This window comes from Populus euphratica, unplaced genomic scaffold (assembly GCF_000495115.2).
Source record: "Populus euphratica unplaced genomic scaffold, PopEup_1.0 scaffold83.1, whole genome shotgun sequence".
Lineage (NCBI taxonomy): Eukaryota > Viridiplantae > Streptophyta > Magnoliopsida > Malpighiales > Salicaceae > Populus > Populus euphratica.
In genome coordinates this window covers 635,349-663,147 of record NW_011499963.1, presented here as the reverse complement: position 1 = coordinate 663,147, position 27,799 = coordinate 635,349, and the positions used below count along the sequence as shown (strand labels likewise).

Here is a 27,799-nt window from a genome sequence, read left to right as displayed (position 1 = left end):
TGGATAACCCATACCAGAAGGCCGTTCCGGCATGTATAGTCCGTACCTTTTCTAAGCCAACTCCAAACTAAGCATCCATAACGAGTTCCATCTGTTAAACTGCTGGGCCCAAATCAAAAGACTTTTTTTTTAATGTAGCACCCGTAGCATATGTCCTCACCTTTACGTATAGTGTACCTACAAGTGTATTTTATCCCAGCAGTGCGACCCACTTACTACCTGGAACTAACGGGCATATACCTCAAAACTTCCCAATAATGACAGCTCATCTCTCGAAACTCCTGTGCCTGCCCGTCTCATCTCAAACTGTTTGGTGGAAGCCCATTCCCAACGACCAAGTACGTTCCAGTGTCATCTGGAGACAGAGGTGGCGCGACGTTCTCTGGAGTGAGGAAATCAACAGGCAGGTGTAATGTGATGATGGCATATTTGTGATGGTTCGTTGCTAAGAGTTCTTGCCATCGTCCTGGGGGAGTGAAACCAGGATAAGAAGATTCCTGTACTCCGTTGGTGGGGGAGAACTGTCGATTGACTATCTTCAGCTCCTTAACTTATCAGTCGTTCTTTCCTACCGTAAGTCAATAGAGCTACCTTCTCACCCAAAGATTAAGAGTCGAGCTGGAGTTGGGCACTTCCCCACGGAACTTGGAAGGAGAGGTTGAGAGTCTATTCGTGATTCACTATCTCCACTTGTCAATTGACTTACTGTCACCCCTTGGATTCTTAGTCTATCTCCCGTCCCTCTCCTGTTGTCACTCGTTCACTCCTCGGCGAAAGGGGATTTGAACTTCGAGTGGGTTGGTGGTTAAATTACAGTTAGCAGAGCAGAACAAGGGATAGAGGTTGAAGAACAGACGTCTTCTCACTTCGGCTTGGAATGCAAAGCATTCTTTTCGATCTTGTACCCGGTACACTGAACACCAAGCCAATCTTAAGAAAGGGATAAGCAACGACACCTGTGAACTCGGATAGCCTTGTGCCCTACCTTTCATTCGCTACGATCTTTCTTCTGAACTAGGCTACCATCTGTCTTCGATTATTCAATTAATAGTTATAGGGAAAGAGCACTCCTAAAAGCAAGCTTTCTCTTATATACGATACCACGAGTTTGCCACAAAAGAATAGCATTTAGTTCGATCGAGTTCTATCTATATCTAGCTTCAAATCACAGAAAATGGAAAGAGGAGCGCTTTTCCCGGCTAATCGAGTTCCTTTACTAGAGAGTGATTACTACACTTACTCTATGAAAATACAAGCGAAACCTTGAAGAAAAGAGTATAGTAAAGCATCGAATGGGACAAGGAATGCGTTCTTACTGTTCACGAATCTCCTGCTTGAGAATATGCATTGGATGACAAAGTGAGGAAGGGATTGATCTAAGGCAAGAAAATGACATAGAAATAGAATAAGAGGAAGAGAAGGGGTTTGGGAAGAAGGCGTCTGCTAGAGGAACTGACATCTAATTCAACTATCTCAGCTTGCTGCATCGAGAAAGAGGCTAGGCACCTAATGTGATGGAGGTTTGTGCAAGTCCTTTGTTAGCGCTTTCGACTTCTCCTCTCAGATGTCGCCTTTGGGCTTGTTATCGCCTTGAGAGTTCTTGATGCCCCGTCTTAAGTTGTTGTCGGAGAAGGGCTTCTTTGCAAGGTAACTCTAAAAATCATAAGAGAGATCAACGCTCATCTCTTTAACTGAATAATTCATTCCCTCCTCCATGCTATTGATCGAATCATCCTTCCCGGAATAAAAACATTGGAACTTCATGCTGTCGTAGTGAACCATTTTCTTTTGGATGATGCACCACTGCCTTCTTAGAAACCCAGTAATCTTCGGAATTCTGCCTTCTATCATCTTCCTTATAGGTATAGGCTTCGAAAGCAATCTCCTTAATAGAATGAAATGAGTCCTTCTACCCCGCACAAAGGGGTAGCATTGACAAAGAATGATGTAACCAACTTCCTTCTTCATTCATTCCGGGCCTTATTCTTTCCTTACTTAACTTAGTGAAAAATACCTTCGGAACTTAAGCCCGAATGCGCGTAAGGAGCGGTTCCCATTCCATTAGCTACTTTTTTTTTATGAACCACAGGCAGCAGGTAACAAGTCGGAAATCTAATTGAATTGTGTGTTCTGACAGTGATCCGGGAGTGGATGCCAGGCAAGGTCAGCATGCCACTAGCTAGGCTTAGTGCATGCCAGGAAAGAGAGTTAGAGCTGGGATCTCATACCAATCCAGTAAGAGAGATGGGACAAGCTAGCTGATCCAATAGAATAGGTAGACAGCTCTCACTCCCAATCAGTAGACTGGACATGGAGCCATCCTGCTTGCTATCCTCCTTTAATAGAAAAAATAGAGAAAGCATAAGGGGGATGACAAGCCTGTACTCCTTTCTTTTATGGGAGCTTGGTCTGTCTGGGAAACAAGCTAGACAAGAACCTCTATGGCCTGGTATGTCCTGGATGCCGGAATCCTGGCACCAAGAAGCTTCTATCTGCCAAGACTCACTGCACATAAACTTGCTAATATGCCTCGCTTGCTTATAGGCTCCGTTCACTTGCTTGCTAGGATTGAGAGTTAGCAATCTACCTATCCAATTGGCATCCTAGAAGAGAGTGCTATCTCCGACTAGACAAGTAAGAGAGAGACTAGCAACTGTCTGCTTTAATAAGATAAGGCAATTGCTATGCTATTTCTTATCTGTAACCAATCTCTTCTCTATCCCTATCTAATGTTGTTCTATCTTCCAGTTAGACAAGTCGAAGCTGTGGATTGAAAGCTCTACCAATAGTGCTTATACTGGTGTTAGACTGGCATTCCGGGCTAGCTAGGCTGCTTTCTCTGGATACCTGGTATGCTCGGCTCTATCTCTGCTTGCTATTGCCTCGATTGATACAGAAAAGAGAAACTGCTCTCTTAACTGCAACATCGGCATCTTAGATTTAGATAAGGAAGTTGATTCTCTCTCTGGCTCTGGTTTAGACATTATAATTATAGAAGTTGTGATCGAGAAAACCCCTTTATTTATATGTTATTAATAAAGGCCAAAGTGCGACTCTACTAAGTAGACAAGCCGGTCACCAGAGCCTAAGATCCCTCTTTATCACTCAGGATAGCCAATCTATCCCGGAAATGTCATTTGCGTAACACATGCAAGTCGAATAAAGTGGATTTTTTATTCCGTAATTAACTCAGTGAGTGCTTTCTAAGAAGGGTCTTATGCTTATACCCTTTTGCAGTAAAGAAAGCTTTTGAGGTGGGCCATTCGAAGTAACGTACCAGGTATAATAGCGTAGATAGAGTAGCGTGGTGAGAACAACTCACCTTTACACTCGTTCACTCCGATCGGGAACCCGTTTCCAGCTAGTCTGCGCTCCTTGTGGACTTTTGAAACAGAACTTGAAAAAAAAAGAAAAGAAGAGCGGGGTGCTGTATATAGAGTTGTTGAATCCCGCGGAAAAAGAAAAGAGGGCTATAAGTAGGCTTGCTTGCTATACGAGCTCTTCGCCTTTATACGGCTTGCTTGGCTTTCCTATCGCTCCTATTTATTGTAGTAGTAGGCCTTCTCTTCTAGAAGCTTCGCCAGAAGCAAGCAAGATGAGGTCGCTCTCCTTCGTAGACAAGGCTCGTTCCGTACGACATGTAGTAAAAAAGAAAGATTCTTTATCTTGGTCGCCGTCCCACATAATGGAGAACAGCTTAGCTTGATCCTCTTCCGAATCGAAGGGAAACGGTGTAGGATTTCCGTTAGTGCTCACTTTGAAAAGACCGTACTCTCTCTAAGAGAGCGTTACAAAATCCTACTGAGGATTTCTCTATGGCTAAGGATTCTATGTAGTCGTTCACCTGCTTTTGGGGCCGGGCTTCCTCCCTTCCCATATTAAAAAGGTTTTTAACTTCTTCTTTTCAGAGCGTAACGAATCCGGGGCCGGGTCCTTAGGTGGCACAATACGCTACAAGCTCCCTGACAACATGGTCGATTTCTGAGCTTGATGCTACGGAATCCGCGGTAGAGTCGGTTGATGAGCTTGATGCGACTGAATCCGCGGATAGTCCCATCCCCTCTTAAAATTGATGAATGTCTACCCAATCACAATAATCTTTCAAAGAAAGAGCTTCTACGACGATCGGCATAAAAGCATGATTCGTTCCACAAATCTCACTGCACTGACCATAGTAAACTCCTTCTCGTTGTACCAAAATAGAGATCTGATTTAAACGACCAGGTACAGCATCGCATTTGACACCTAAGGAAGGGACAGCCCAACTATGAAGTACATCAGCAGATGTTACAAGAAGACGTAGATGACTATTGGCTGGCACAACCAATCTATTGTCAACTTCTAATAAACGTAATTGACCCAATTCTAAATCATCTTCTGGAATCATATAACTGTCAAAAGTGAGTGACTCCTCATCGGAACTATTATAGTCTGAATACTCATAAGTCCAATACCATTGATGTCCAATAGCTTTCATAGTAATGGCTGGATCTACTACTACCTCGTCCATTGCGTATAAGAGAGCAAATGATGGTATAGCAATGAACATAAGGATGAGACTAGGAAAAATGGTCCAAAGAATCTCAATAGTAGTTCCATGAACAATCCGTTGCGGGATTGGATTCTTTTTATAGTGGAAATGCCATAAAGCGCCAACCAAGATCCATAATACGAAAACCAAAATAAGAATGAGGAAGAAAAAGATATCGTGATGTAAGTCCATTATTCCTTGCATCATAGGGCTTGCTGCGTCTTGAAATCCTAATTGCCATGGTTCCGCTGCATCACAAGGAGTAATTGTGAGGAATAAGTATTCAGTTATTTTAAAAACTTCATTCTTTGAATGCTCTGCTCGACACCGGGGCCCGGCGCGACGACTTTACGATTTGTTGCAGGCGAAAGGAAAGTCCCGAACTCCTGCTTTCATACTCTTCTTCTTTTTCCGCCGAAAGTCTAGAAGGTGGTTTAAGGTACGAGAAAAAAGTTAATAGAAAAACCAAGTCCTAACTACATACCCACAATATGGCCATACGTATCCAGAATGTAAACAAAGTAGCTACTGCCCGTGCCATTACTAATGAGATCCAAATAGATTTTGTTTAGCCCGAGAATTTGTTCTTTTATATTCTCGTCTATAATAAAGGAATGTTCCACTATGTCTTTGAAACTGAGTTCTTCTGGTAAATTGACATTCGTATCATTATAATGTTTCCAAAGCATCTCTAGCGGTCTTTTGTTTTAGTTTTTCTAGATCCACCTCATGTATACGTTCCGAAATAGTAGCTCGTTCAAAAACTTGGCCAGCTTTAAAAGCACCAAAAATAGCTATCGAAAGAATAAGTCCGACTGCAAGTGTAGTGATGTGATCAGAAAGAAATATATCCATGTTTAATTAAACTTTTTTTTATTGTAATTTGCTCGCGAAAATTCAGAAAGACTTGTCGTAAATTGCCGGCCAAGAAAGACATAAGAATTAGAATTTTGGGCGTCAGATTCTTCTCTTACGAGATTTCGAGTTGGATGAACAGATCGCTCCTAAAAGCAGCCGTGTGATCTTATATACGATACCACCAGACGCGCCCCAGCTTCAAGCGAGCTCACCCTACCCTATGGTATGGAGGTATGGACCTTGCTGAACTAGATTCCCTGCTAGCGAGAGCGGCTTAGAAAGATAAAGGAGCACAAACAAGGGTTGTTTGAAAATGAACAGATAAGCTAACGCACTACTGATTTTCTGCCTACTAGCAATGCAACTACTCCTGAACTCAAACTGAACTAGTTGAAGCTAAGGGCCTGCCTTCCCAGCTACTGAGGTAAGGGGCAAAGGATCCACTTGATGAATAACCATCCGATAGAGAATCCCACCCGGCCTAGCTATAGCTATCGTAATGCGTCTCGATGCCAAAGCTTCCTGAACCAACTGAAGCAAGGAATATGAGTAGAAGAGCGCTAGCATCCCTTGCTCTCTATCGATTGCTCACCGCCGTCTCATCCAAAGGAATAGAACTGGAGGGCGAACTTCCCATCTGTTCCCGTCTCAATGTGACCATTGATAGCTTTCTCTATTGAAATGTAATCCAGTTCCGGCTTGCTGTTCAAAGGGTAAAAGGACAGAGGAAAGGGAATAGGTTAGAGACAGAGGTTAGGGACGATTACGAGTGCCTGTTCTGGTTCTTATGAGTAGGAGAAGAGGAGATTAGTAGCCCGAGTGAGAACTCCCAAGCCGAATCTGTGCTCTTTCAGTAGTCTTGGAAAATCTCCTTTCTCCCTTCCTAACCTTCTGTTTCCCGCGGGCTAGGCAGCTATTTTCTTTTTAATTTATGATTCTTCTTATTTACCTTACCTTTAAGGCATCCTATTCTCCGTTTTGAGTTTCTTTTGTTTTGGAATCGTCTTCTTTTAAAAAAGATCTTCTCCCTTGTTCTTCCCTCTTCCTATGATCTTGACCTGCAAAGTGATTTCCGAAAGCTCCCACTATGACTAAAAAGCTCCCAATAGGCCACCGCTTATAATTAAGTAAGTAGGAAGGAGCGAAAGCTACTCGACCAGACGGGAGAGGCGACCAAAGGAAGCTGGTTCACCTTCTCTCCTCCGTTACAACATAGGTCGTTCCAATCCCGTATGAAAATATTCCAAAACTGAAGTCAAGGAGAAAGGTCCAATTAAAATGCTTAGGACTAGAAAGAAATATGATCCTATAAAAGGAACTATTCATCATAGATCGGAGAGCTCATTTGATATATCACGAATGCAGTGATCAAGCATCAGGCGGAATGTATTGCTACCTCTTCCTCCCTCCACCATTCTATAAGCAAATGCTTGCGGGTAGGATTTCTCTCCAGAACCATCTTTCTTATGCAATTCGAGGAGAAGCGAGTAAACTTGCCTGCACCGGTAGAGTTATCAAAGAACTCCCTCGCTTGGCACAACAGCAAAGAGAACTACAATTCCAACTGGATCCAATGAGAAGAGAATTCGAACACCAACCCTTAAGACTGTAATTGGCTTGCTAGTCTTTTCCCTTGCGCTTGATAACTCTTCTGACAAGGAGTCCGCAATTGGAGGAGGGGCGAATGGAAGTACTTCACACTGAACATTATTTACGAAATGGAACAGAACTCTCAGGCTTAGAGGTCTTATAAAGCGCTTATCTTATCACGCCAACTGGCACTGGTCCTATAGAGAGAGAAATTCCTGGACCCGGCAGAGACAACAAGAAATTCACCCGGTTTTTTCGGTGACACCCCAGGATATCTTATCTATAGCTATACCCCAGCCAGAAAATAGAAATTAGAATTATATATAAGCCCTCTACCGTTAAAACTGCCACTGGGCGAGATGTAATAGAAGTCCCAATAAAACTCCCACTCAAACTAGATCTCTTCCTCGCTGGCATAATAGATATATATCTATTAGCTAAAGCCCCTAGTAGAGTAATTTCATCCCACATAATAGGAATTAGATCCAGAAAGAATTCCTCAACCCGTTTTATTCCTAAACTGGAACTCTAGTCCCATTAGCTGACTGGGACCTCAAAATGTATGGATTCGGGGGGAACTCTTTCTAAAGTAAAAAGATTCACTGGAATGAAGGACAGCTACTCCTCTATGCTTACTACGAGCTATACCAGGAGTCAAGCTAACTGCAATAATGAAAGTTGCAGTGGATAAGAGAAGACCGGAGCTTGCCATTCGTGCAGCGCTTATTTAAACACTAGCTGAAAGACATTCTAAAATCACTCTCTCTCCCATGACCCATAGCCGAGAAGAAAGCCAGTTTATTCCCTTGAGCCAGGTATTCGTTTAAAGCCTTTCGCTAGCATTACAACAGAATCAATGGCATCAGATTCATTAGCATAGGAATGAATTCTTCCCGTACTCTCTTTGTCAAGCCACCGGCTCCACTAAAGCAGCAAGACGTCAGACTTAGCTTAGCCTAGCTAGCACAGACAGAAGGGAAAGCGAACCCGACTGATGAAGTCGAATGCTCCCACCCGATTCGATTCTTCTTGGCTTGACCACTCTCTTAAGCTTTCCCCCATCGAGAAAGAAAAATCCTATGTGAATCCTTACCTCTCACCTCTCCTCTCTACTCATAGCAGACAATCATAGACTTTCAATCGAGTGAGGCGGATCTAGGTCTATTGTAAAGCTTTCGCTTCGCCCCGTCAGTCCAGAGCCGGGACACGGAATAAGCCTACACATCGGTTTCTCCGAGGCGCATGCAGCTTTCATATCTTCACTCCATAATCTCGTAGAGTAAGATGTCCGGTTTACCCCCTATGATCCCGAGACCCGGCTCACCAAGGAGTTTTTTGGGATAGCGGTTGGATCCTGGCGGATCGATAGATCGCGACCCGAGCTCACCGCTGGAGCCGAGTTATGAGCCCTGACGGCTCTCGAATTAACAGCGCGGTTACATAGAATGAAGTCGACCGGGCTCCCGAAGCCTGCCATGTCTGTCCGCCATTGCAAAGGCGTCGAGCAATGCCCAGGAGCCTATCCCTGGCCTCAGGTCATGGAATGAGTAACTTCGTAAATCTCTGTAGTCGACAGAGGAATCTTCTTTCACAGAGCGGTAAACAGCTCTGCGGTGCGTGCTATCTCCAGACCGACCAGAAAGCTGTGCTTTGCGGTGCAGCTGAGAGGCGGAGCAGATTCCCGAAGGTAACAAATACCTCTTTAGAGTGACCTTGCTATTACTTGCCTACTCTCGCTCTTGGGATTGACTAACAAACGAGCTGTCAATCAAACCAAAAGAAGGCTGCTCATTGAGGGTTGTTGGTGGCGGGGATCCCTGAATGCTAGTTGGAGTTGGTAGTGGAATCTAGCTGAGATTCTGGGCAGGCTATGGTTGTTGAGATTTGTTGATAGTAGTAGTGGAAATCCACCAGTTAGAGTTGCCACTCTTTAGGAGGCTTGTCGTAGAGATAAGTCAATCTATATCTTATTGAGGAAGTGAAGTCTGTGACTCCCTCTCTGTGGCTCTGGTTACTGAGATTATTGATGATTTTCCTAAGTGAATCGATCCCTTTCTTTGATTGATCGACCAACGGAAATAGGTTGGTTGGCCTTATATACTCCAATGCTTCGAAAAAGGGCTCACTATACCTTTTCCTCGATCAGGACGAGATCTGGTTTGCCAGTTTGCAAGGTAAGAGTAGCTCTTTCAAGAACAGCATAAAAAGAAAAGGTAAGCTAAAGAAGCTTCCCCCTGCCTAGTGATTGATCAGGTAAGACAAGTACCAAAGGCTTTCGGTAGACTTCCTTTAGAAAGCATAGGGCCAAGGTCATAACATAAGTAGAAGCGCTTGTCCCGGCAATTCGATTGATGAAAAACCCTCGGGAATAGACCGTATGCGCCTAAGAAAGGGCTAGCTTTGTCTTCCTCTAATAGGGAAACCTATCATCGATGACTACGGCAGATTGTCTACGTCACTCCTCTGGAAAACCTACGACTTTCTTTTCTCGCTGGATGGATTGCCTTGCCCCTGTAGCTTGGAAAATGGATACTTGCTTCTAAACTAAAGGATAAAAGTAGATGATCGAGAATTGGGTGCTGCCATGCCGGTTTCATAGGTGGTTTTTTCGTTCATGTGGAATTTTTCCCCACCATCATGAGAAGTAGCGGATGATGCCCATCAGTCTCGGATCAGCGAAAACTGGATCACTAAGAATGAAATCCAGGAGTGGCCTTCTCCTAGAAATGAAATTGGTATTCTCCCGGTGAAAGTCAACCACCGTAAGCAAGCGGGTGGGCGAGGAATATCAAGGTAGGGCTCAAAGCCTAGCTCTTCCTTCGAGTTCAAGATTCTCATAGAGTTATCTAAAGCTAACCTCGATAGGTATTGGTCGATCCGTCAGTCAGTGCAGTGGTAGAACCTGGTATATCCTGGATTCCCTGGTAGGGAATCCAGGTGAACCGGGCGTACTCCTTCACATGTCTTCTCTTTATTATTCTTTTTGCTACTTTAGTTTATGGAAGGGCAGTTCAGTTGTATGAGCAAGTCCTCCGAGTCAGTGTCCCCTAGTTAGGTGTAGTTTGATTGTTCTTGGAAAGTGGTCTGGCTTTCTTAACGAATGGCGGAAGGCAAAACAAAGCGGCGGGATCCAAGCAGCAAGATATGGTATGCCCTCCTTTGGGTTCCATCGGTTTCGGGGCTTTGATTGGCAAAAGCGGCTTTCGCCTTCTATCCATCCCATCAATTGCAGTAAGAGTGGAAGACAAGTCTATTCTGCTCTTCCAGGCGAGGCGGGTCGCTCATCCTTCATCTCTCAATCCGAGGAGGGCAAAGGCTGGACATGTGTTCTATCTACTCCTCTGGATTTGTCAGGTTATTCATCGATATCTGGGTAAGCCCAGGCAGTCACAGAATAAATCTTCTGTATCTGTTGAAATCCCTGTTGATCGACCCCACGGAGCGGTATTAACTAAATTCTGAAACCGTGCTTTCGGCCACCAAGGGACAGGATTGATTTTCCAAGTTTCCCCCTTTCTATTTCAGTAACTATAGCAGTCATGAATTGCTTGTCCTTTTAAATTTTACTTTTTTCACGGGGTTCCAGTACATCCAAATGCCTCCTTAGAGCCCTCTAGAAAGAAGCTACGTAATCAAAGTTGTCCTTGATTCCAAGCCGACAAACTGAGTCCTCTTCCATTCTGGTTCCTGTAAAATCACTATGTTAGGCTTCTGCAAAGACATTAGCTCTTTCAGATATCTTCTGGTTGTAGGGATATTCATACCCCTATCAAGGAGATAACTTTCATCGGAGAGGGTCTTTTTGCCGCCTTTCTTCGGTGGCTACTCTTTTCCCTCAGTTCCTTTTTCTGCTCATTCTAGCCGCCTTATTGGGGGATTTTATTTCGGTTGATGGACCTCCGCATTTCCTTCCGACCTCTACCCATTCATCTTTCTTGGGCACTCCTTTGAGTCTTATATGATTTGATGACTCAGTCTTCACCCCAAGCCGATCTTGCCCATAGCCAAGAAAGTGACGATTAGGTCCTTCCCCTTGACAATCACCCGGTAAGTCCAATCCGAACGAGGATGGAGATACTCTTCAGGCTTTGGAGGAACCGGCCTTGCGATACTACCACAGATAGCTTCTTCCCGGCTTGGCTTTCTATGTCTGCACTGGATGGCGTTGTTGGTTGTTCTCTCCTGTCCCTCCCACTCATATCTCCCCCATGGGGCCTGCCTGTACCCGTTAGCGGAATCGGTGAATCAAGGACCAGTCGTAATATTTCAATTGCTCCAGCGTGAGTGTGACAAATGTTGGGCTCTGGCTCTTGAATAAAGAAAGCACCCAGCTATAACTTCACAGCCACCACCCAACCCAAGCGAACTCTTTACCAAAGCAACCAGGGAGACCAGATCTAGCCTAGCAGCATAAGAAAGGGAGCTCGGAGACTAGTATGCTCTTTCATGCACGCATTCGTGTACAAACCAGCACGCAGTTCCTCTGATCCGGGATTCAAGCACTGAAAGACAGGGAGTGAGTGATTCTGTAAGCAAGTAAGCAAGCGATACCACTGGATGACTGTAAGCAAGCTTCTAAAAGAAAGAAGAGGATGAGAATCACGGCGGAGGGCTACTACCACTGGAAGAAGAAAGCCTTTAGTACCTGATAGTGGAAAGAGCTTTTTTAAATAGTCATCCAGTATAGAAAAAAAGACCTAACCACGGCCTTATAGTTAATTAACAAGAAAGCACGCTATCACTTATAGCTCATTCATTCGAGGGAGTACTTCTAGTGAATGAAGCACCAAGAAAGGCAGTTAAGAATGCGAGTACTTTTTTTTCTGGTATGAAATTTGATAAACAACCGCTTAATGCGGATTGAGAAGTGTGACCGACTCAGGTCATTGGCAGTTGATGGGCCATCGCCTCCCACCCTTAGAGTCCTCTCCATTATCAATTGTAAAAAACGTCAGTCTCTTTTTGTGGATGGAGTGCCCGCCACCCTTTAATCTCTCACAATAAGGGGCTGCCCCGAGCTCAAGTCCATTCCTCATGGGCTGTGCCACTCAACTTCTCTGCTGCGTCTAAATATTGACTACTCTCCTCAACTACAATCAGGTGAACTCCCGTCTCTTTCTGAGAATAGCGCGTCTTTGCCCATGGCTTGGCTGCGCAACCTAACATCTTTACAGGAATGGAAAATGGAGGATTGATTTTCCACAGCTCCAGCTTCTACCGGATCATAAGGATTTTTTTCCACCGGCTCTTGCAAGTCTCAGTATAAGGAGTTGCCCAAACCAGACTTCCCTACTCCTTCGGCTAACACGAGTGCTCCATTCTCCTTGAATATATCTTTCATCATATTTTGAGATCCTCTGAAATTGCTCTTCCGGTGCTAGAACTAGATATAGGCTATGCTTGGCGAGATCTCAGCTATCGGGCAAAGAATATCTCCAACTATTACAAGCATTTGAAGTGACCACAGGTTGCTTAGGAGGGTCTATTTCAATGACACCATCATTTTCAAACTTTTTAAACTTTAAGAACTCAACAATAATCTATCGGATGACAAATAACCCGATGGAATTACAGTATTTGGGATCTCCTACTCGTCCCACCTCATCCGGTCTCTTAGGTTCGGGAAGCTCGATCAACCCTTGCTCTAATAAAGATGTGAATAAATCTTCAACATCCTCATGAATATTCTTTTTATTATTATTATTGTCTGATTGAACCAGTATATGAAAATGTCTTTCTCAAAAGAAATAAGTGAAAAAGGTTGTTAGTCTGAGTGGATTTCTTTTAGTGTAATCTACCTGTTGGAGCTTGACCTAAATAAAGGCATTGAGAGTGGGAGTTGGAGTGTGCAAACCTTGACCCAATATAACGGTATCCCGTTCCCTTTTTTGTGTGGGTTCTCTTGAAATATTGTGAATCTTGTTCTCTTGCTCTTATCTATGTGAATTTTGCGTCGAAAGACTATTGTCATGTTTATCTGGTTTCCTTGTACTATAAGTTATTTTGTTGATTTGCTTGAAAGTGAGCTGACTATATTTACACCTTGATGACGTATTGCTTGGGTGAACAGAGCAACCTGGGGTCCTTTTGGTGCTTCCTTATTCCTATCTTGACGTTCCCAACAAAGACTACGGAGGTTGGTAATCATAGGGCAGGCTTCCTTTTGCGGGTTTCTTGAAAAGAGTATTTACTCATTGTCTGAATCTGTGATTGTCTTTTGGTGAATTTGACCAGGTGATCTTTTCATTGATGGAAAAGTCATTCATAGACCTTAATTTCGTTTCAACGAGAGGCACCCAACCCACCTCGGAGCAGGCCTCGTCCACGTTATGATAGGCGGCGGCAGAAAAGGAGGCTTAAGAAAGAAAGCATCTGAATAAATAAAGACAACTATGAGAATGAATTCAACCAATGATGTTTTAGTACGACTATAGAGTAAAAAAGCCTTGCTAACGGTCGTAAACAGGGGTTCCTGTAATCTTCAAATTGTTAGGCAAGGTCCTACCTTCTTATACGTCTTTTCAACAAGTAAGGAGCAATGGGTTGTTCTTTGGTTTGAGCCATAGAAAGCATTCGCAGTAGGCTGCTTATGTTATCTTCCTATGATCACCGATCAAAATAGCATCACCTTCATTCAGGAAAGGATTTCTCCTCAAAGTCAGTGTTCGCTGGAACGAGCTGGTCGAGATGCGCGGTGTCCAATCGCATCGGTACGGGGCGAAGGGTTGCCTAGCCATGAGAGTACTAATAATCTGGAGAAGCGAGTAATGTGGGTCGGGCTGGCCCGGTGAAAAAAGAACACTCCGTTTCTAGGGACGGAGTCGAAGATCAATACTCAGGAGGTGAGTGAACCTGTGGCTTCTTAGTCTCGTTTGGTCTCGCTATGGCTAACTAAATTTGTGCCAGGCGCGCTCTTTCTATAGCACATTTGGGCTCTTTGCGGGCGAGGTGGCTCGCTCTACTGGTGCCAGTCGTTGGTGGATCTTGAGGGGGTGGTAGTTAACAAAGTGGCAAATAAGCAGGAGCAACAACTGCATAAACGACTGTTTCATCTATATTGACTTCTTCACCCGGCTCAGACACCAGCTTCAAAAGAAGGCTCCCGCGCGCGGGCTAGCTATAGTTAAGGTTACAAGAGCAACCAACCGGCTCGAAAGGCCCTTTCGAATTGGATTGATAGGAAACAAGCAAGGGTGGTCGTAGATCAGTAAGGCGCTTGAGATCAAGGATCTGGGAACTCTGAAGTACTTCCTAGGAATAGAAGTTGCCTACTAAAAAAGGGGATCTATCTTTCTTCTTTGGTTGTTCGGGTTCCTCCTCATCACCCAGAACAATGGCTTTCCCTTGTCGCTTCAATACCCACAGCCACAAAATTTTACACTACAAATTAACAAAACTATCATTTTTTGCATCCCATCCTAAAAACATTTTATTCAAAATTCACCAAACAACTTGGGCCTTTATGTTGTAATGCACCATTACTATCCAACAACCCTTTCAGTTATGCTACCTTTACAGGATCAATCCAGTTGTTTTCTTTGTCGGTAATTGGCTTTCTTTTTTTTTTCTTTAAAAAGAAAAAAAAAGTATTCTGAAGCCAAATGCTCTTCTAGTCTATCACTCTCTCTCTCCTTGCTTTGCTTAGCTTGTGGGCTGAGTTCAAGCTTTTTCTTTTTCCTATTCCAATTCCTTTTCCTTTGCCAACACCATGTGCATCATGGATAAAGGCAATGCATGTTTGGTACCAGTAATTCGGGAAGAGGCACTCAAGGAAATACCAGGTGTAAGGCTTATATCGTTTAAAAGTATGACCGCGGTCCTTTCCTTGGTTTAGTGATTAGGGTGGTGTGCTCTATCCGAATTTCAGATGTGAGTGATTTCCTTTTAAAAAAAAAAATCATGGTAGAACCACAATAGTTGTAGATCCAGTTTTTCTATTTTATTGTCGAATATGATCTTTCTGTATTGTTTATCAGTGTCGAAGATTGTCTTTGTCTTATCCCACTCCTTGAATAAGTCGTGCCTTAACCCCCAGTCCTTTACGAGAGCTTTACGACAGGATCGACTATAGGATAAAGGTTAGGGTTATACGTTTCTACAGTAATCATACAAACTTCTTATTCCTCGAAAAGAAAACAAGAAATATAAGATCTGAAAAATGGTTAGGTGTATAAATAAAACAGATATACAAATACACTGATATCCTGCCTCCGATCTTGGCGATCAATCTGTCGACTGTCTCCTCTCCAAGAGCTGTAAGGGAAGGAGGAGGGGATACATTTAGCAAGCTAACACTTCCTTAAGGAAAGACAGAACCTTGGGTTAGCTACGTAGCTGTGCTTTCTCTCTTTTTTCCCTTGTATCAATCAATGTCTGCCCTAAAGCAAACCTAAAGCAAAGGCAAAGAGCCAATGCCAGCTACTCTTCTAAGCCATAAAGCTATGGGCTAAGCGGGTGTCGAACTCATACCTTCCACTCTAGGAATTAGAGAATAAGGTGGGGATAGAATAGTGATAGTAAGCGCGCTCAGTCCACTCTTGTAGTAGTAAGCCTTGGAGCTGGTGATAGCGCTATAGTTACCCTTTTGCCAACCCCAGATTCCCTCGTTGTATGAGTTACCCTTGCCCCATGGGATATTTCTCAGTTCAAGCAGAATCCGGTTAGGGAGAGAAAGGCTTTTAGTCAGTCCCCAGAAGCAAGGAATTATAAGTAAGCAGAAGAGAGAGCGAGGAAGGTGCCAGGTTCCTGCAGGAGAGGACTCTAACTCATGCCAATGGAAGCAGTTTCAAGGGACATGCCCATCTGCCTTTCTGACCTTTGGTAAGATTGGATGTTAAAATGGACTAAGGCTTCATCTAGTTATTATTATTCTTTCTCTCCATCCGTCTTATTTCACTCACTGATTTCTGACGGTTGCTTATCATATTCAGGTACTTCTGATCCTGTAGGTTAGGATTTTAGGAAAAGAGTGGAATCGCTTTTCTTTTAAACTATTCTATTGTTGCGGCTTCTGGTTGTTCATGCTACACTTTTCTAACACTTTGAGTAGCCCCATGGACAAGGCCTATTTATGAGTTCTTGTCTTGCTCTCGCCACCCCTTAGTCGCCAATGTTGTCATTTCCTATGACAAAGCAGTATGGTACATGGAATGTCCCGTATCTCACCTTATAGGTGCTAAAAAAACTATAAGCTTTGCAAAGAAACTAGTATCCCCAGGAAGTAAGAACGAGCAAGTTATCAAGTTTTAAAAAAGTTCTGTCAAAGGCCACGCGAATCAACACTTTTCTTCGCGTTACCGCGGCCTCTTTGAATCACACCTAAACGAAAATGGGCGAGCGAATCCGCTTTGTGATCGACTCTTTGGATCGCGTTAATGCGAATCGGTGAGAAGTCGACTCGGCGATTTGACGACCCAAAAAGAGATGTTCTTTACAAATGGACCCCACGTACTTCGACTTTGATCAGGCGGGCGAGCCATAATCACAGGGGGCCCCTTACCTCAACTGTGTTTCGGTCATCCCGCTACTCCATTAGATCCGGGTAGACCTCAACTTGACACTGACTTTCGTGTTTGTTGAAGACAGCCAGGATCTTTCAGAAAATGGATTCCTATTCGAAGAGTGCATAACCGCATGGATAAGCTCACACTAACCCGTCAATTTGGGATCCAATTCAGGATTTTCCTTGGGAGGTGTCGGGAAGGAATTGGAATGTAATAATATCGATTCATACAGATAGAGAAGAAAAGGTTCTCTATTGATTCAAACGCTGTAAGGGGTAGCGAAAGAGGAAAAAACCGAAGATTTCACATAGTACTTTTGATCGAAAAATCAATCTGATTTATTTCGTACCCTTCGCTCAATGAGAAAGTGGGTCAGATTCTACAGGATCAAACCTATGGGACTTAAGGAATGACGGAAGGGAATAAAAAAAGAAAAGTACAAGCCTCCTTCGGACCCTGACGTGAACGGCCGATTGATATTGATTGGAACTAGAAAATAGGCGCTTTGCTTTCAATTTCACACACTATATAAAAAGACTAGCTTTATCTCTTTCTCTTAGAAGCAACCTTTATAAAATAAACTATTAAGATAGCACTCATCCCCATTATTATTAAACTGTGCTTGAAAGCATGAAATTCAGCCTTGGTTTTCCATTCAGGTAAGGATAAAGGGGATAAGCTATTTTTCTTAGAGAATCGACTCTTTGCTTTGATGCTCCGAATCCGGGGGGAGCTAGACGAATGGCATGGAAACTTCCTTTCCTAGAGAAAGCAGATTCTTTCTTTAGTGAACCAAGTTCAGTGATCCAATCAGCCTGAATCGGACAGAAGACACTCTAACTCGAAGATCAACTCTCACGAGAAGGAAGGGCATGATTCAGAAGATAGTGAATCCGGTGTGGAATCGAACGAGAAGGGAAGGTGAACTCCTGAAATGGCCTGCAAAAGTCCTTGAATCCGCATCGGGCGGGTACTCGTTCTTTAAGATATAGTTCTCGATGTCTGTGAACCAGGGAATCTATACTTCGGCCCGTATTTCAATGGCTTTGCAATAAGCGGGCTCATCACGCTGCGTGATGCCCATGTGCAATTTCAGTCTAATTCGAACCATGAAGGCCATCTTGGCTAGAGCATCTAAAAACGGATTGTCGTCTCTGGTAGGTAAAGCTGACCTGTTCAAATCCCTCAGCTAGCTTTTCCAGGCATGCTTGTTAACGAGCTAACTTTTCGCTTTTCACCTTCCCCTGGTTGATTATGAGGGAAGAATCACCATAGACTATGATCTTATCTCTATCTCCAAAGCTGCCTGTAAGCCCAGAATGCAAGCCTCGTATTCGGCGACATTGTTGGTAGTTTCGAAGTTCAGCTTAATTGAGATAGGAATGTGCAGATCATCGGGGCTAACCAACAAGACCCATATTCCATATCCCTTCAGATTTGCAGCCCCATCAAAATACATTCGCTACGACAGGTCTCTCTCTATTGAGAATAGATTTTCATCCGGAAATTCTGGTGATATATGATCAACCTCCCCTATGAACGAGCAGATGAGGTCAAATCCCTAGAGATGCGATCAATGTTGCTACAGATAGATTTAGAGCTTAAAGCACTGAAATGAATATGAGAAATGTGGCCTACCTACCTATAGAAGGAATCTTTCGTTACTAGAACCCCTTCCTAGTGACTGTAAGCGAAATGCATTTAGTGAACGCCTGGGGAGTTCAATATTCTTTATGTATAGCTCTCTTATCTCTATCTAAACGACTAAGTCTTCCAGTGGTCTCTCTCCCATCCCACCCAAAACCATCCCTTCCAGCGTTAGCGCACAAGAAGGAGCTTTTGGCAGTGAGTCGAAAGTCTTAGTGAGATCTCCTATCTAGAACTATTTCCACTCTTCTCTGAGTGCCTTCAACAGTGCTTAGGTAGCGCTCACAGCGAGATTTTGCTTATATATGTAATTGTCTGTCCGACCGACTTTTCTTTATTGTATTTAGAGCTAGTCTAAAAAGGAAGGGATACAGTTATAGGGGACCGAACCCCTAGTCGAGACGTTCCTTCGAAGTGTCTTCTTGCATTAACCCCAGCTTACTTCGACGTTTTCCATTTTCCATAGAATCTCCGGGGCTTTCCTATCTACTATAGTTTAGTTTTTTTATCTTATTTGTCTGAAAATGGGTTTGCTTCACCTATGAGAATTTCTACCAATTCTTCTTTTATTCATCCAAGCTGATCCTAATCTCCGTCGATATGCCGCCCTTGCCCTGGCCTATCATCTGTGGGGTTCGTCATTTAAAAGGGCCCTGGCGCCCTTTTTCCTTTCCAACAGGAAAGGGGGGCAGCCGCTATTCTTACTGATATTGGGCTTCTTCTTTTTCACCCGGATCTAGCCCTGTGTTTAGGCATAGAAACCCTTACTCGAACAAGAGGGGCGGAGCTATGCTCAAGGAACTTCATTCCCTGATTTCAAGACAGTTGAAACTCCATTGTGATATGGGGCTCCCGCGGTGGCAAATCAGCCCGACGCACTAAGGTGCGAAACTGCGCTCTATATAATGGGGCTTGAGCTTGAAATGCACCCCCGACATAGAGATCGCAGAACTGCGTGACTGGATTGCGAAAGTCAAGGACTGCCCCGACGATTTTAGAGAGATCTATGACAACTATAAGCCAAAAAAAAAAAAGAAAGGAGAGCGATGTCCCGTCATATCTTTATGAACATCCATATACATAGCCAGACACAAAGGTGTACAATCCGATCCAAATCTGCGGTTCTTTATCTTTAAGTTCATTCACTGTAGGTTCTCTTACTTGCTCTAGTGGCTGGCAAAGGCCAACCGAGAGGGGAGAACGAATGGCTCAGAAATCGACTGTTTCCGACTTGTGGAGCTGCTGCTTGGATTATCTTAGAATAAGAGGAGCCGTCTTAGGATGGACGACAGATACCGCCGCTGCGAGGCGAAGGAGTAACTTGTCTGGTCTTGCGGTGCACTCACTCCCGTTACGAGAATGAAATGACGCTCCAGCTCGACTCGAGACCAAGACTCCTTACAACTCGCACCAATAGCGGCGGCCGGAGATTGATTGAAAAGGCAGCCCCGCCAGCCCGCCCCTTTAGTGATTGTGATCAAGAGCACACGCTGGACCTGACCCACTAATCATCATCTCATCTGACGCGAAGCAAAAAAAAAGAAGGCTGGAACCTTCCCAGCCCTAGCCGCCTACCTACTCGTGCTCGTAGCTCGATCGGGGGTATGGAGTGTGGTCCGGCGGAAAAACAGAAGTCGTCTGTATCAAGTGATACGTGAATTGCTCAGTAGTGCTTCGCCACTACCGTAGCTGGCGGAAATAGCTTAATGGTAGAGCATAGCCTTGCCAAGGCTGAGGTTGAGGGTTCAAGTCCCTCCTTCCGCTCTTGGCTTCGTCGTTTAGTGATAACGAGTGGAGTAGGCAGCAGTGCATAAGCCCCTTTCCTTTAGAGATAGAGTCGAGCAGCAAGCAGCCCCTAGGGGTAGGGGGCCGTCGCGCCTTTCTTACTAATAATAAGAAAGGTTGGAACCTACTCCTAACAAGTTGCTGGCTTTTCAGCCGTTGCGCGCTAGCGTTTTCCCTTACTAGTAAAGGGGCTGCTAGTTGTAGCGCGCAGTGTACTAGTGAATAGGAAAAGCTGATCACGATTACTAATGACGGATGGAGGTCACGGCAATGAAATTGTTCGGGGCCTCGCCCTTGTCTTCTTCGCCGGAGACTGCAAATGATGGGAATTCTATCGATAAAGAAGAGGCATAGGCCTCTCGATCCAATCCGTCTCCCCTGGCCTCCCCAACATGATACGAAAAAACCCTCCCACCATAGAGAAGAGATCTAAAGTATGGGTCCCGCTGATCACCCTTTCCTTTGAACCTGAACTGGTCGAGAGAGATGAACCCGCACCACATTTTCTAACCTTCGAACCGAAACCCCAACTAGAGATGGAATTCAAGAACCTAAACAACTCAGTCACGAGCTACGTGACCGTTCAAGGGAGGGTCCACCAATGATTGATAGGCCCTTCCCCCCCTATCCGTCTCTTGATCCCTCATTCCACTAATCCGTTGTTACTGATTCATTCAAGGCATAGACTCCCAACTTCTTTGTCTTCTCCGCGCAGGTTGCTGGGACGGGTTCAAACTGGACTGAAGGGAGGAGGAATTCAATACTCCGATCTTACTGGGGATTCATCACTGGCTAGGGCTCTCGAATCAAAGCATGGGCATCTGCAACTAAGAGAAGAGGGAACAGTAGATCGTCGATTGACGAGCCTAAACTTCTATTTTTTATTGATTCGACTAGAGGGGCTCCTATCAGCAAACTTGTATGAAGGGCTCCCATGGAGACGCAACGCAGGAGATACAGGAGCGCCGGATCGACCAATAAATGATAGGCCAGAGGGATGGGCTCATGCTCATTCGACTAATCAGAGATCCCTGGCCCTACCTAACACAGAGATGTCCCTGAAATAGGGGATTAGTTGATCGGAAAGCTCAGGCAGGAGTAGGACATTCCATAACTAATCCGCTAGCTAGTGGTCCTATAAAATCCCATTTTTTCATCGACAGGTAGGGTGAATTCTAAGGTTCCTTATTCCGGAGCGGAAGAAGAGGGAGAATGGAAGGAAAACCCACCAGCGCGGACCCGAAAGGAGAAAAAAAAATCTGTGTTCACTATCTATGGAGTGGAGTGAATATCTATCCTTAATCTCCTCTTCCCTATCTCCCCCCTTCTCGCCGGCAGGAGAATCCATTTCTTTTCTTGTATTGTTTATTATGATTGATCTTTAGTTCAAGGGCACTCTTCCTAATCCGAGTTTGAGATGGAATAAGACCCAGACGTAGAGTCCCGCCGGCCGGGAAGGGATTTTTTCTATTGATTTCTCTACTCCCTTCTGGAAAAGCCCTTTCCAGATGGAGTAGTGCATCTCTGAAAGCCCGCCCTATAGATAGGAACTCCTATCTCTACTGCCTATCCAACCCAAAGACTCTTATTCGTGGTGGAGTGCTTCGAATAGGATCCGATCCCATCCCAGCAGTCGACACTCCTTCCTGACCCGGCTCACCTGCCTCTGAAGCTGGAATGCCTTTCTAGAGGCCCGAGGAATCGAAAAGTTTGAAGTGGGATGTGGAATGTGATTGGTGATGGATGGTGGTTATGAAATCAGTTCTGCATCAGATGAGAAGCCCATGCGAAAACTTTCTCTTTTATTGGCGCCTGATAGGTAGGCTATTAGATCACGTCGAAAGCCTACCAACGCATAAAGGTTCCGATTCGAGCGAGAGCCCAAACGGGGGAGGCGAGAACATCTTGATCGAAAGCTCTACTGTTCTTAATAGTGAGAAAGAGTTTTCAAAATTCGATCAACGAGAATCTCATCATCTGTTAGGTGGGCCAACCGACCGATCGAGTTGGGCGTCCATGTCACAGAACCTTTCTTCTAGCCCATTATTGTTATTGATCGGGGCGGATCCAATTCATTGGTAAATGAAAAATCGACCCAACCTAGAAAAGGCGAGGCAAGGGGCTCTCCATCTCTAGGAAGATTGTGTCCAGGATCTGGTAATATAAGCCGTCGCTTATTCTGGTCGGCTCGTATTAGCCTGTGCTTTATTACAGGTAGTCATTCCCCCCGTTCCTTTAGTCTTTTCAACGGTACTTGAATCTTAAGTCGCGGTCATGTCTCGCCCCCCCAGTATAGTGACCGGTGACATCTTTCCCTTCATCAGGTCCAGGCGTGAGTGCCTGCTCATCCATCTTCATTCCAAAGGCGAACATTTCCATTGAGTGAGTGTAACTGCTATGGTTTACAGTCAATAGTTCTTAACCTCTCGCGGAGCTAGCTTTAAGAGAGAATAGGGAGTGACGGGGGACCTTCGCTTCATTAGAAATTGGACCCGGACCCTCTTTCTTAAAGTCACCGGCGGCAGGTTAGTCAAGTTCTCCTGCTGCTTATTTGGCCCTGCGCTGATTCAGGAGCTTCTTCTTTAGTCTAGGTTATTATTAAATAATAATCAAAAGAAACGGCTGGGCGAGAACAAGAAGCGTTCGCCAACTTTGATAGGTATAGCATTGCAAGCAAATAGAGCAGAGAGCGTCATCCTTTGTTTCTATTAGAGTCGCGAGCTTGTTGTAGTCGGTCCTAAAGGGAGAACCGTCGCTGCTTACTTGCTATATCCCCGCGTTCTTGCACGGCTCGTTCTTCGAGCCCTCCTTCTCCTTTCCCCCTCTCTCCCTTCTATCGTCCAAAACAGGCCGTATGGAGTATAGCCAAGTGGTAAGGCATCGGTTTTTGGTACCGGCATGCAAAGGTTCGAATCCTTTTACTCCAGATTATGATATGAACACCCGAAAGGATCTGTCAAGAACGAGCTGACGACTACAGGAAAAGGGGCGTAGGGCTAGGTAGTGCCTAACTCCCTCTCCATGATGCTTCAATCTTTTAGTAGGTTCTTACGTTATGGCAGTCAATTCATAGATGCCTCTTCCGGTCCAGGCGAAATGGTCAATGTAGGTCGGAACCTTACTCGACGATTCACGTGCGTCTGGCTCACCTGGCTGGTAGTCCCACATAAAAGGCAATTTTCAATACATTTCAGTATGCTTCGAGCGTGAACCCGATAGAGAGGACTTCTGGAGTAGTAAAGCACTGACGAACGCCCCCCCTTCCTTACCTTAAAGGCTTCGACGCTCTAGGTGCTACCGACTTAATTGGTTGTATTCATTACTGCGATGTAGCTTTCGGCCGGAAACAGCCGACTTACTTGTTGACTGTTTACTTGAAAAAGGCCTTCACGCAGTGGTTACAGCTTAGGGGGCATATCCGAGACTATTGAAGTTGGTACGGGTCCATCTTTGCTAACAGTTGGGGGACACAGGGATACCCCCTTCTCTATTCATTAGTTACATCCGCCCTCCTGTATGAGCGGCAACAGCAACTCCCTTATTCGCTACTTGTATGGTCCCTAAGCAACTACCTTCTTATGGCCTCGGAGAAAGCCAATATGGCATGTCTATTTGAAAACAATGGGATGATTAAGACGTGAACCAATACTCATTTATTGGGGTTCGGCATTCATGCAAATCAGGCAGCGCCCCTTATAAGGAAAGTGAAGGAATGCTTTCTAGGTATTTCAGTAGGCACATGTCAGGACCCAATTCCTGCCATTTTGATCGAGAAAAGTCATTTCATAAGGGACCAGTCAAAAGCGTGGTTGTTTGGTGTTCATTCATGAGCGGTTGATCGGTGAGGACATTCAATGTCCGCATCCAGCGCGTGTGCCTGGGAACGAAAGGGAACAATCAAGGCATGTCATCGATGGGGTGGTACTGATAAGGGACAGCGTACATAATGAACTCAGTCGGGAGTTACAGACGACCTAACTAAAGCAGCAGGAAACGAAACTGCATCTGTATAGAAGGAACTCAACTCTTCGGCTATTGGAGGTCCTAATAGGACTTTCAACACTTCCATCTTTGAGAATGGATGTTGGTCAGAAGGAGCCCACTTCTTCATTAATGGGTGGGTGGGGGACATCAGCAGCGACCTTCTCTTGTTAGTAGTTACAGGGGCTTACCCCTTAGATAAGGAGCTAACAGTAAAGGAAGACTTACTGGGTAGGGGGAATAGAAGCTACTAGGGGAGTTCCTACTAAGACGGAATACGAAAGAAGGAAACAAGCGAGCTACCTTACAAACAACCTTAGGGCACACTAAGGTTACACACGACACTCGCTCACCCACCTCGGCGAGCTTCACGGCTCACATTAAACAAAGAAAAAAAAGAAACTCACAAGACGAAGTACCGACATCGGATCAGCTACAAGCGGACGAAACTCCGACAAACCTAATACTAGGAGAGCCGCAAACAAACAAACAACAAAGGAAACAAAGAAGAGACGCCGCGCTCGATCGACCATTTCATTTAGGGCTGTCTGCACTTGCTAACTCACTACGCTCATTCCCTAGCCTTCCAATCATGGAAGACTTACCTCACTCCGAGCGTTCCCCTTGGTCACTCACTACGGCATTAGCTACACCGATTGACGCTGCCCTCACTCGCCGATCCCCGGCTCACTTCGCCCGAAACAAACAGAAAAAGAAACAAAGAAGCGATATGAAGGAACCTAAACAAAGAGTCTCCGGACACCGAAAACTTATATAGCGGACGAATCAGCGACAAAGTCTAAGACTAAAGATAAAGAGGAGCCGACTAAACGCAGGGTACGGAAACTCGCTTTGGACTTGTGGTTCTCAAAGAAAAGGTTGGCAGGAGATAAAAGCTAACAGCTAAAAGCTACAACTCCGGGAAAATCGCTTACAACAGCGAGCACATTCCATGTTAAGAGCTGTGGAAGGCAGGAGTGCTTGCTTAGATTCAGGAAGATCTTCAGCAGCGATCACAGGGGTTGGTAAGGTTGAAGTGGAGCAATCCCTAATGATAGGGTCTAAACTACCGATTGGCTGCTGCCATTACAGGGGAGGAGAGGGAAGCGAACCCTTTAGATGACGGGGGAAAAAGAAGTTCTCATTTCAAGTGAAAAAGGCGAAAGGGAAGTTCTCATTGCGGGGAGGAAAAGGCAAGCTGGAAAGCAGGTAAGGCCAACCTAGCAGGAGATCTATTTACGGATCAGATTGGTTCCCCGCAGAAGCCTTAGACGATAGGGCAAAAAGACCCTCGCTTCGGCAGCTGCCAGGGGGGAGAACATGGAACCCCGATCCGGCACCCGGCCGACCCGGATACCTTCTGCTCCCTCTCGTCGTCCAAGAACAATAGAAAGAGAGTGGCTAGCGCTCCTTCCGCTGAGACCTGTTGGCCGTCAACTGCTTCAACTGCAGATGCGGCTGAGCTAGATGTGCCATCAATAGCGAAGGAAGTGGCTGACGAAGCTCCTCTTCATAGACACATGTGGAATCCGTCCCTTTCAGCCCCTGAACCTAATGAATCTGTTTGGTACGCTGAGGCTTCTCCTTCCCCTGAAATCGGCCGTAAACAGACACTGCTTGAAGACAAGAAAGGTTGGGACAAAGACCTCTCTTTCAAATCTCGTAGGAAGTGGAAAGGAAGTAGCTTGTGCTTGGCGTGCTCGCGAGCTCCGAAGCTGATGAAAGATTGAATTAACCTCGGGAACTCGTGAAAGCAGTTTCACTAATGGCCGAAGTCCTTCTTCGCGCACAGCCAGACCTTCTGCTCGATTCTTTCTTGCCTCAGCTGGGAAGAAGGCTGGAATCTCTCTCTCCCAGAATGTGATCTCTTTCTCTTCACTCCCCCTCCCCTTTTCATGTAAGGAGCCAAACAAAAAAGTTGACTTGCGGGCCAGCGATCTCACGAAGCTCCTCTCTAGTTAAAAAAGAAAGAATAGGACTACCCCTGCTACGAACATTCACATTCCCCAGCTTGAATCTACCCATAATAATCATAAACACGCGAAATCCCATCACATCAAACCTAAGAAGAAGAAAACCTTGACGACTTCTTTTTGGCCTCCTTTTACATTTACAATGGGATTCAGACAAGGAGGGACATGCAGACTGATTCTCTTTTCTTACGTGAATGAGATACTACTGAAATGCAGATAGCTTTAACTCCTTCTTCCTTCTAGTAGGACTTAATACCGCCAATTAGTGCTTCAATCGGGCTTTTGGCTTTCTCCTTTTATACCGCTCCTGCCTTCCCTTTTGGATACGAGTTTCAATTGGGAGAACTTGAACTAGCTAGGACGCCCTTGTTTGGGGCTTTAATTAAATGGATTAGCCTACCAGGCCTAAAAGTTTAGAAAAGTCCTCTCTTTCTATTCATAGAGAATCAATCCTCGGAATCGACGCACCTTCTAATTCTAATACTGTTTCCTTTAGGAGCGGAAATGACGACATCTACTATTCCATCAAAGAGCCTAGTCGTCCTAAGCCCTTCTAGTTCATCTGCATCAGCTAATATCGAACGCCTGTTGTGCCCCGAGAATGGTCTGTTTCGGGCTATCCTTCGTATCTTAAGGCAGTTCAGTTACTTGCATCAACAGGAAAGTATTCATTCCCTACTTTCGCTCCTAGGCTTTCGGGAAAGCAAAGAGACTGCTACTGTTCTAGCTGTTGTCGGAACTGTTCAAGAATCCACTGTGGCACTTTCGGAAGGGGGAATCAGACTAGGCTGTCACTGTTCTAGAAGAGGAAGCGTAACTGGCACGAATTGAATCGATAGCAGGGTAAGGAAAAACCTTTTTAAACCAACCGTTACTGCATTCATTAAGAGTGAAAGCTGAAAGTCTCTTTCTATTATGGAAAGCCTGCCGAAGACTTCTAGGTAAGGAAAGGGAGGAAAGTGAGTAACTAGGGCTTACTCTGTCAACACAAGCCGTGTAGGTAGCCTCCTCCTCCGGTCTAAGAAAAAGAGAGCTAACACGTACTACCAATAAGATAATTCGACTTTCGCTAGGCGCTGAAAGCCCTCCTCTACCAGCTGCAGACTCTGTCTTAGTGCTTCCCTTGGTTCGGCACGGTTTCACTCAGTATGGTACGCTACGGTCAGGTTCGCTCGGTGTAGGTATCACCTTGATGCGCGTAGCTATTGCCTTAATCCTGGTCTGCTCGGGTCATTCCATTGATACGCTCATCGGGCTCGTCGTTAGGAAGAGGTAGGTGGGCTGACAAGGAGAGGAATCATTCCCATCGGTGAAATGAATCTCTTCTCCCAGATCTTCTTTGTAACTTGGTATATGAATGAATGTTGTCAGTCTCAGTTGGAGGAATAGTGTGACTTGGCTGCTTCCTTCGATAACTTGCTTATTCCTTTTTTTTAGACTATATCCATAGCCTCACACTCGCCAGCTGAGTCCGTTGGCTAGTTTTGATCACCCCGAATTCGATTTCTCATGCGAGACGGAGGTAGACGATATAAAGGTCAATCGCAGGTTAACTACTTTTTTGGGGCCGAGATAGAAAAACTCGCTTCGTAACCTTCGCACTCGTTTACCGGTTGCTCTTCTTATTCATGATTATGCCGCTCGCAGGCAATCCTGGTTAAACTGACTGGCTTGGGGGTTCGAAGAAGATTAGTTCAATAGCCAAAGCGGACCAGAGAAGGTTAGTTTAGTGACCCAGACCAAAGAAAAGCTGACCGGGGCAGGAAACTGCCTCGCGTCTTGTCGCGTGGATGGTGTCTTAAATCAGACATGGATTTCCATCGTTGCCTGTTTGACAAGTTACTCTCTCTAAAAGCCGTGAAGTGGCACAAGATTTTCCAAAATCTTGCACTGCTAGTAAGCCTATTTAATAGAGTCTTGCTAGTAATCGC

General features: G+C 45.0%; 1 protein-coding gene and 1 non-coding gene across 2 annotated transcripts; one reads left to right on the top strand and one right to left on the bottom strand.

The window, feature by feature from the left end:
• Nucleotides 1-2,212: 2,212 nt before the first annotated feature.
• Nucleotides 2,213-7,316, bottom strand: LOC105138839 (Cytochrome C oxidase subunit II-like, transmembrane domain-containing protein). The gene has a single exon (XM_011045048.1). It carries the CDS (start codon nucleotides 4,736-4,738, stop codon nucleotides 4,064-4,066), a length of 675 nt encoding a protein of 224 aa, XP_011043350.1. The 5' UTR covers nucleotides 4,739-7,316; the 3' UTR covers nucleotides 2,213-4,063.
• Nucleotides 7,317-19,821: 12,505 nt separating this feature from the next.
• TRNAG-GCC (transfer RNA glycine (anticodon GCC)) lies at nucleotides 19,822-19,893 on the top strand. The gene has a single exon. It is a non-coding gene; the product is annotated as a tRNA-Gly (tRNA).
• Nucleotides 19,894-27,799: the final 7,906 nt, after the last annotated feature.

Coding starts and splice junctions, on each gene's coding strand:
- LOC105138839 (XM_011045048.1), bottom strand. CDS start 4,738: ATGATGCAAGGAATAATGGACTTACATCACGATATCTTTTTCTTCCTC.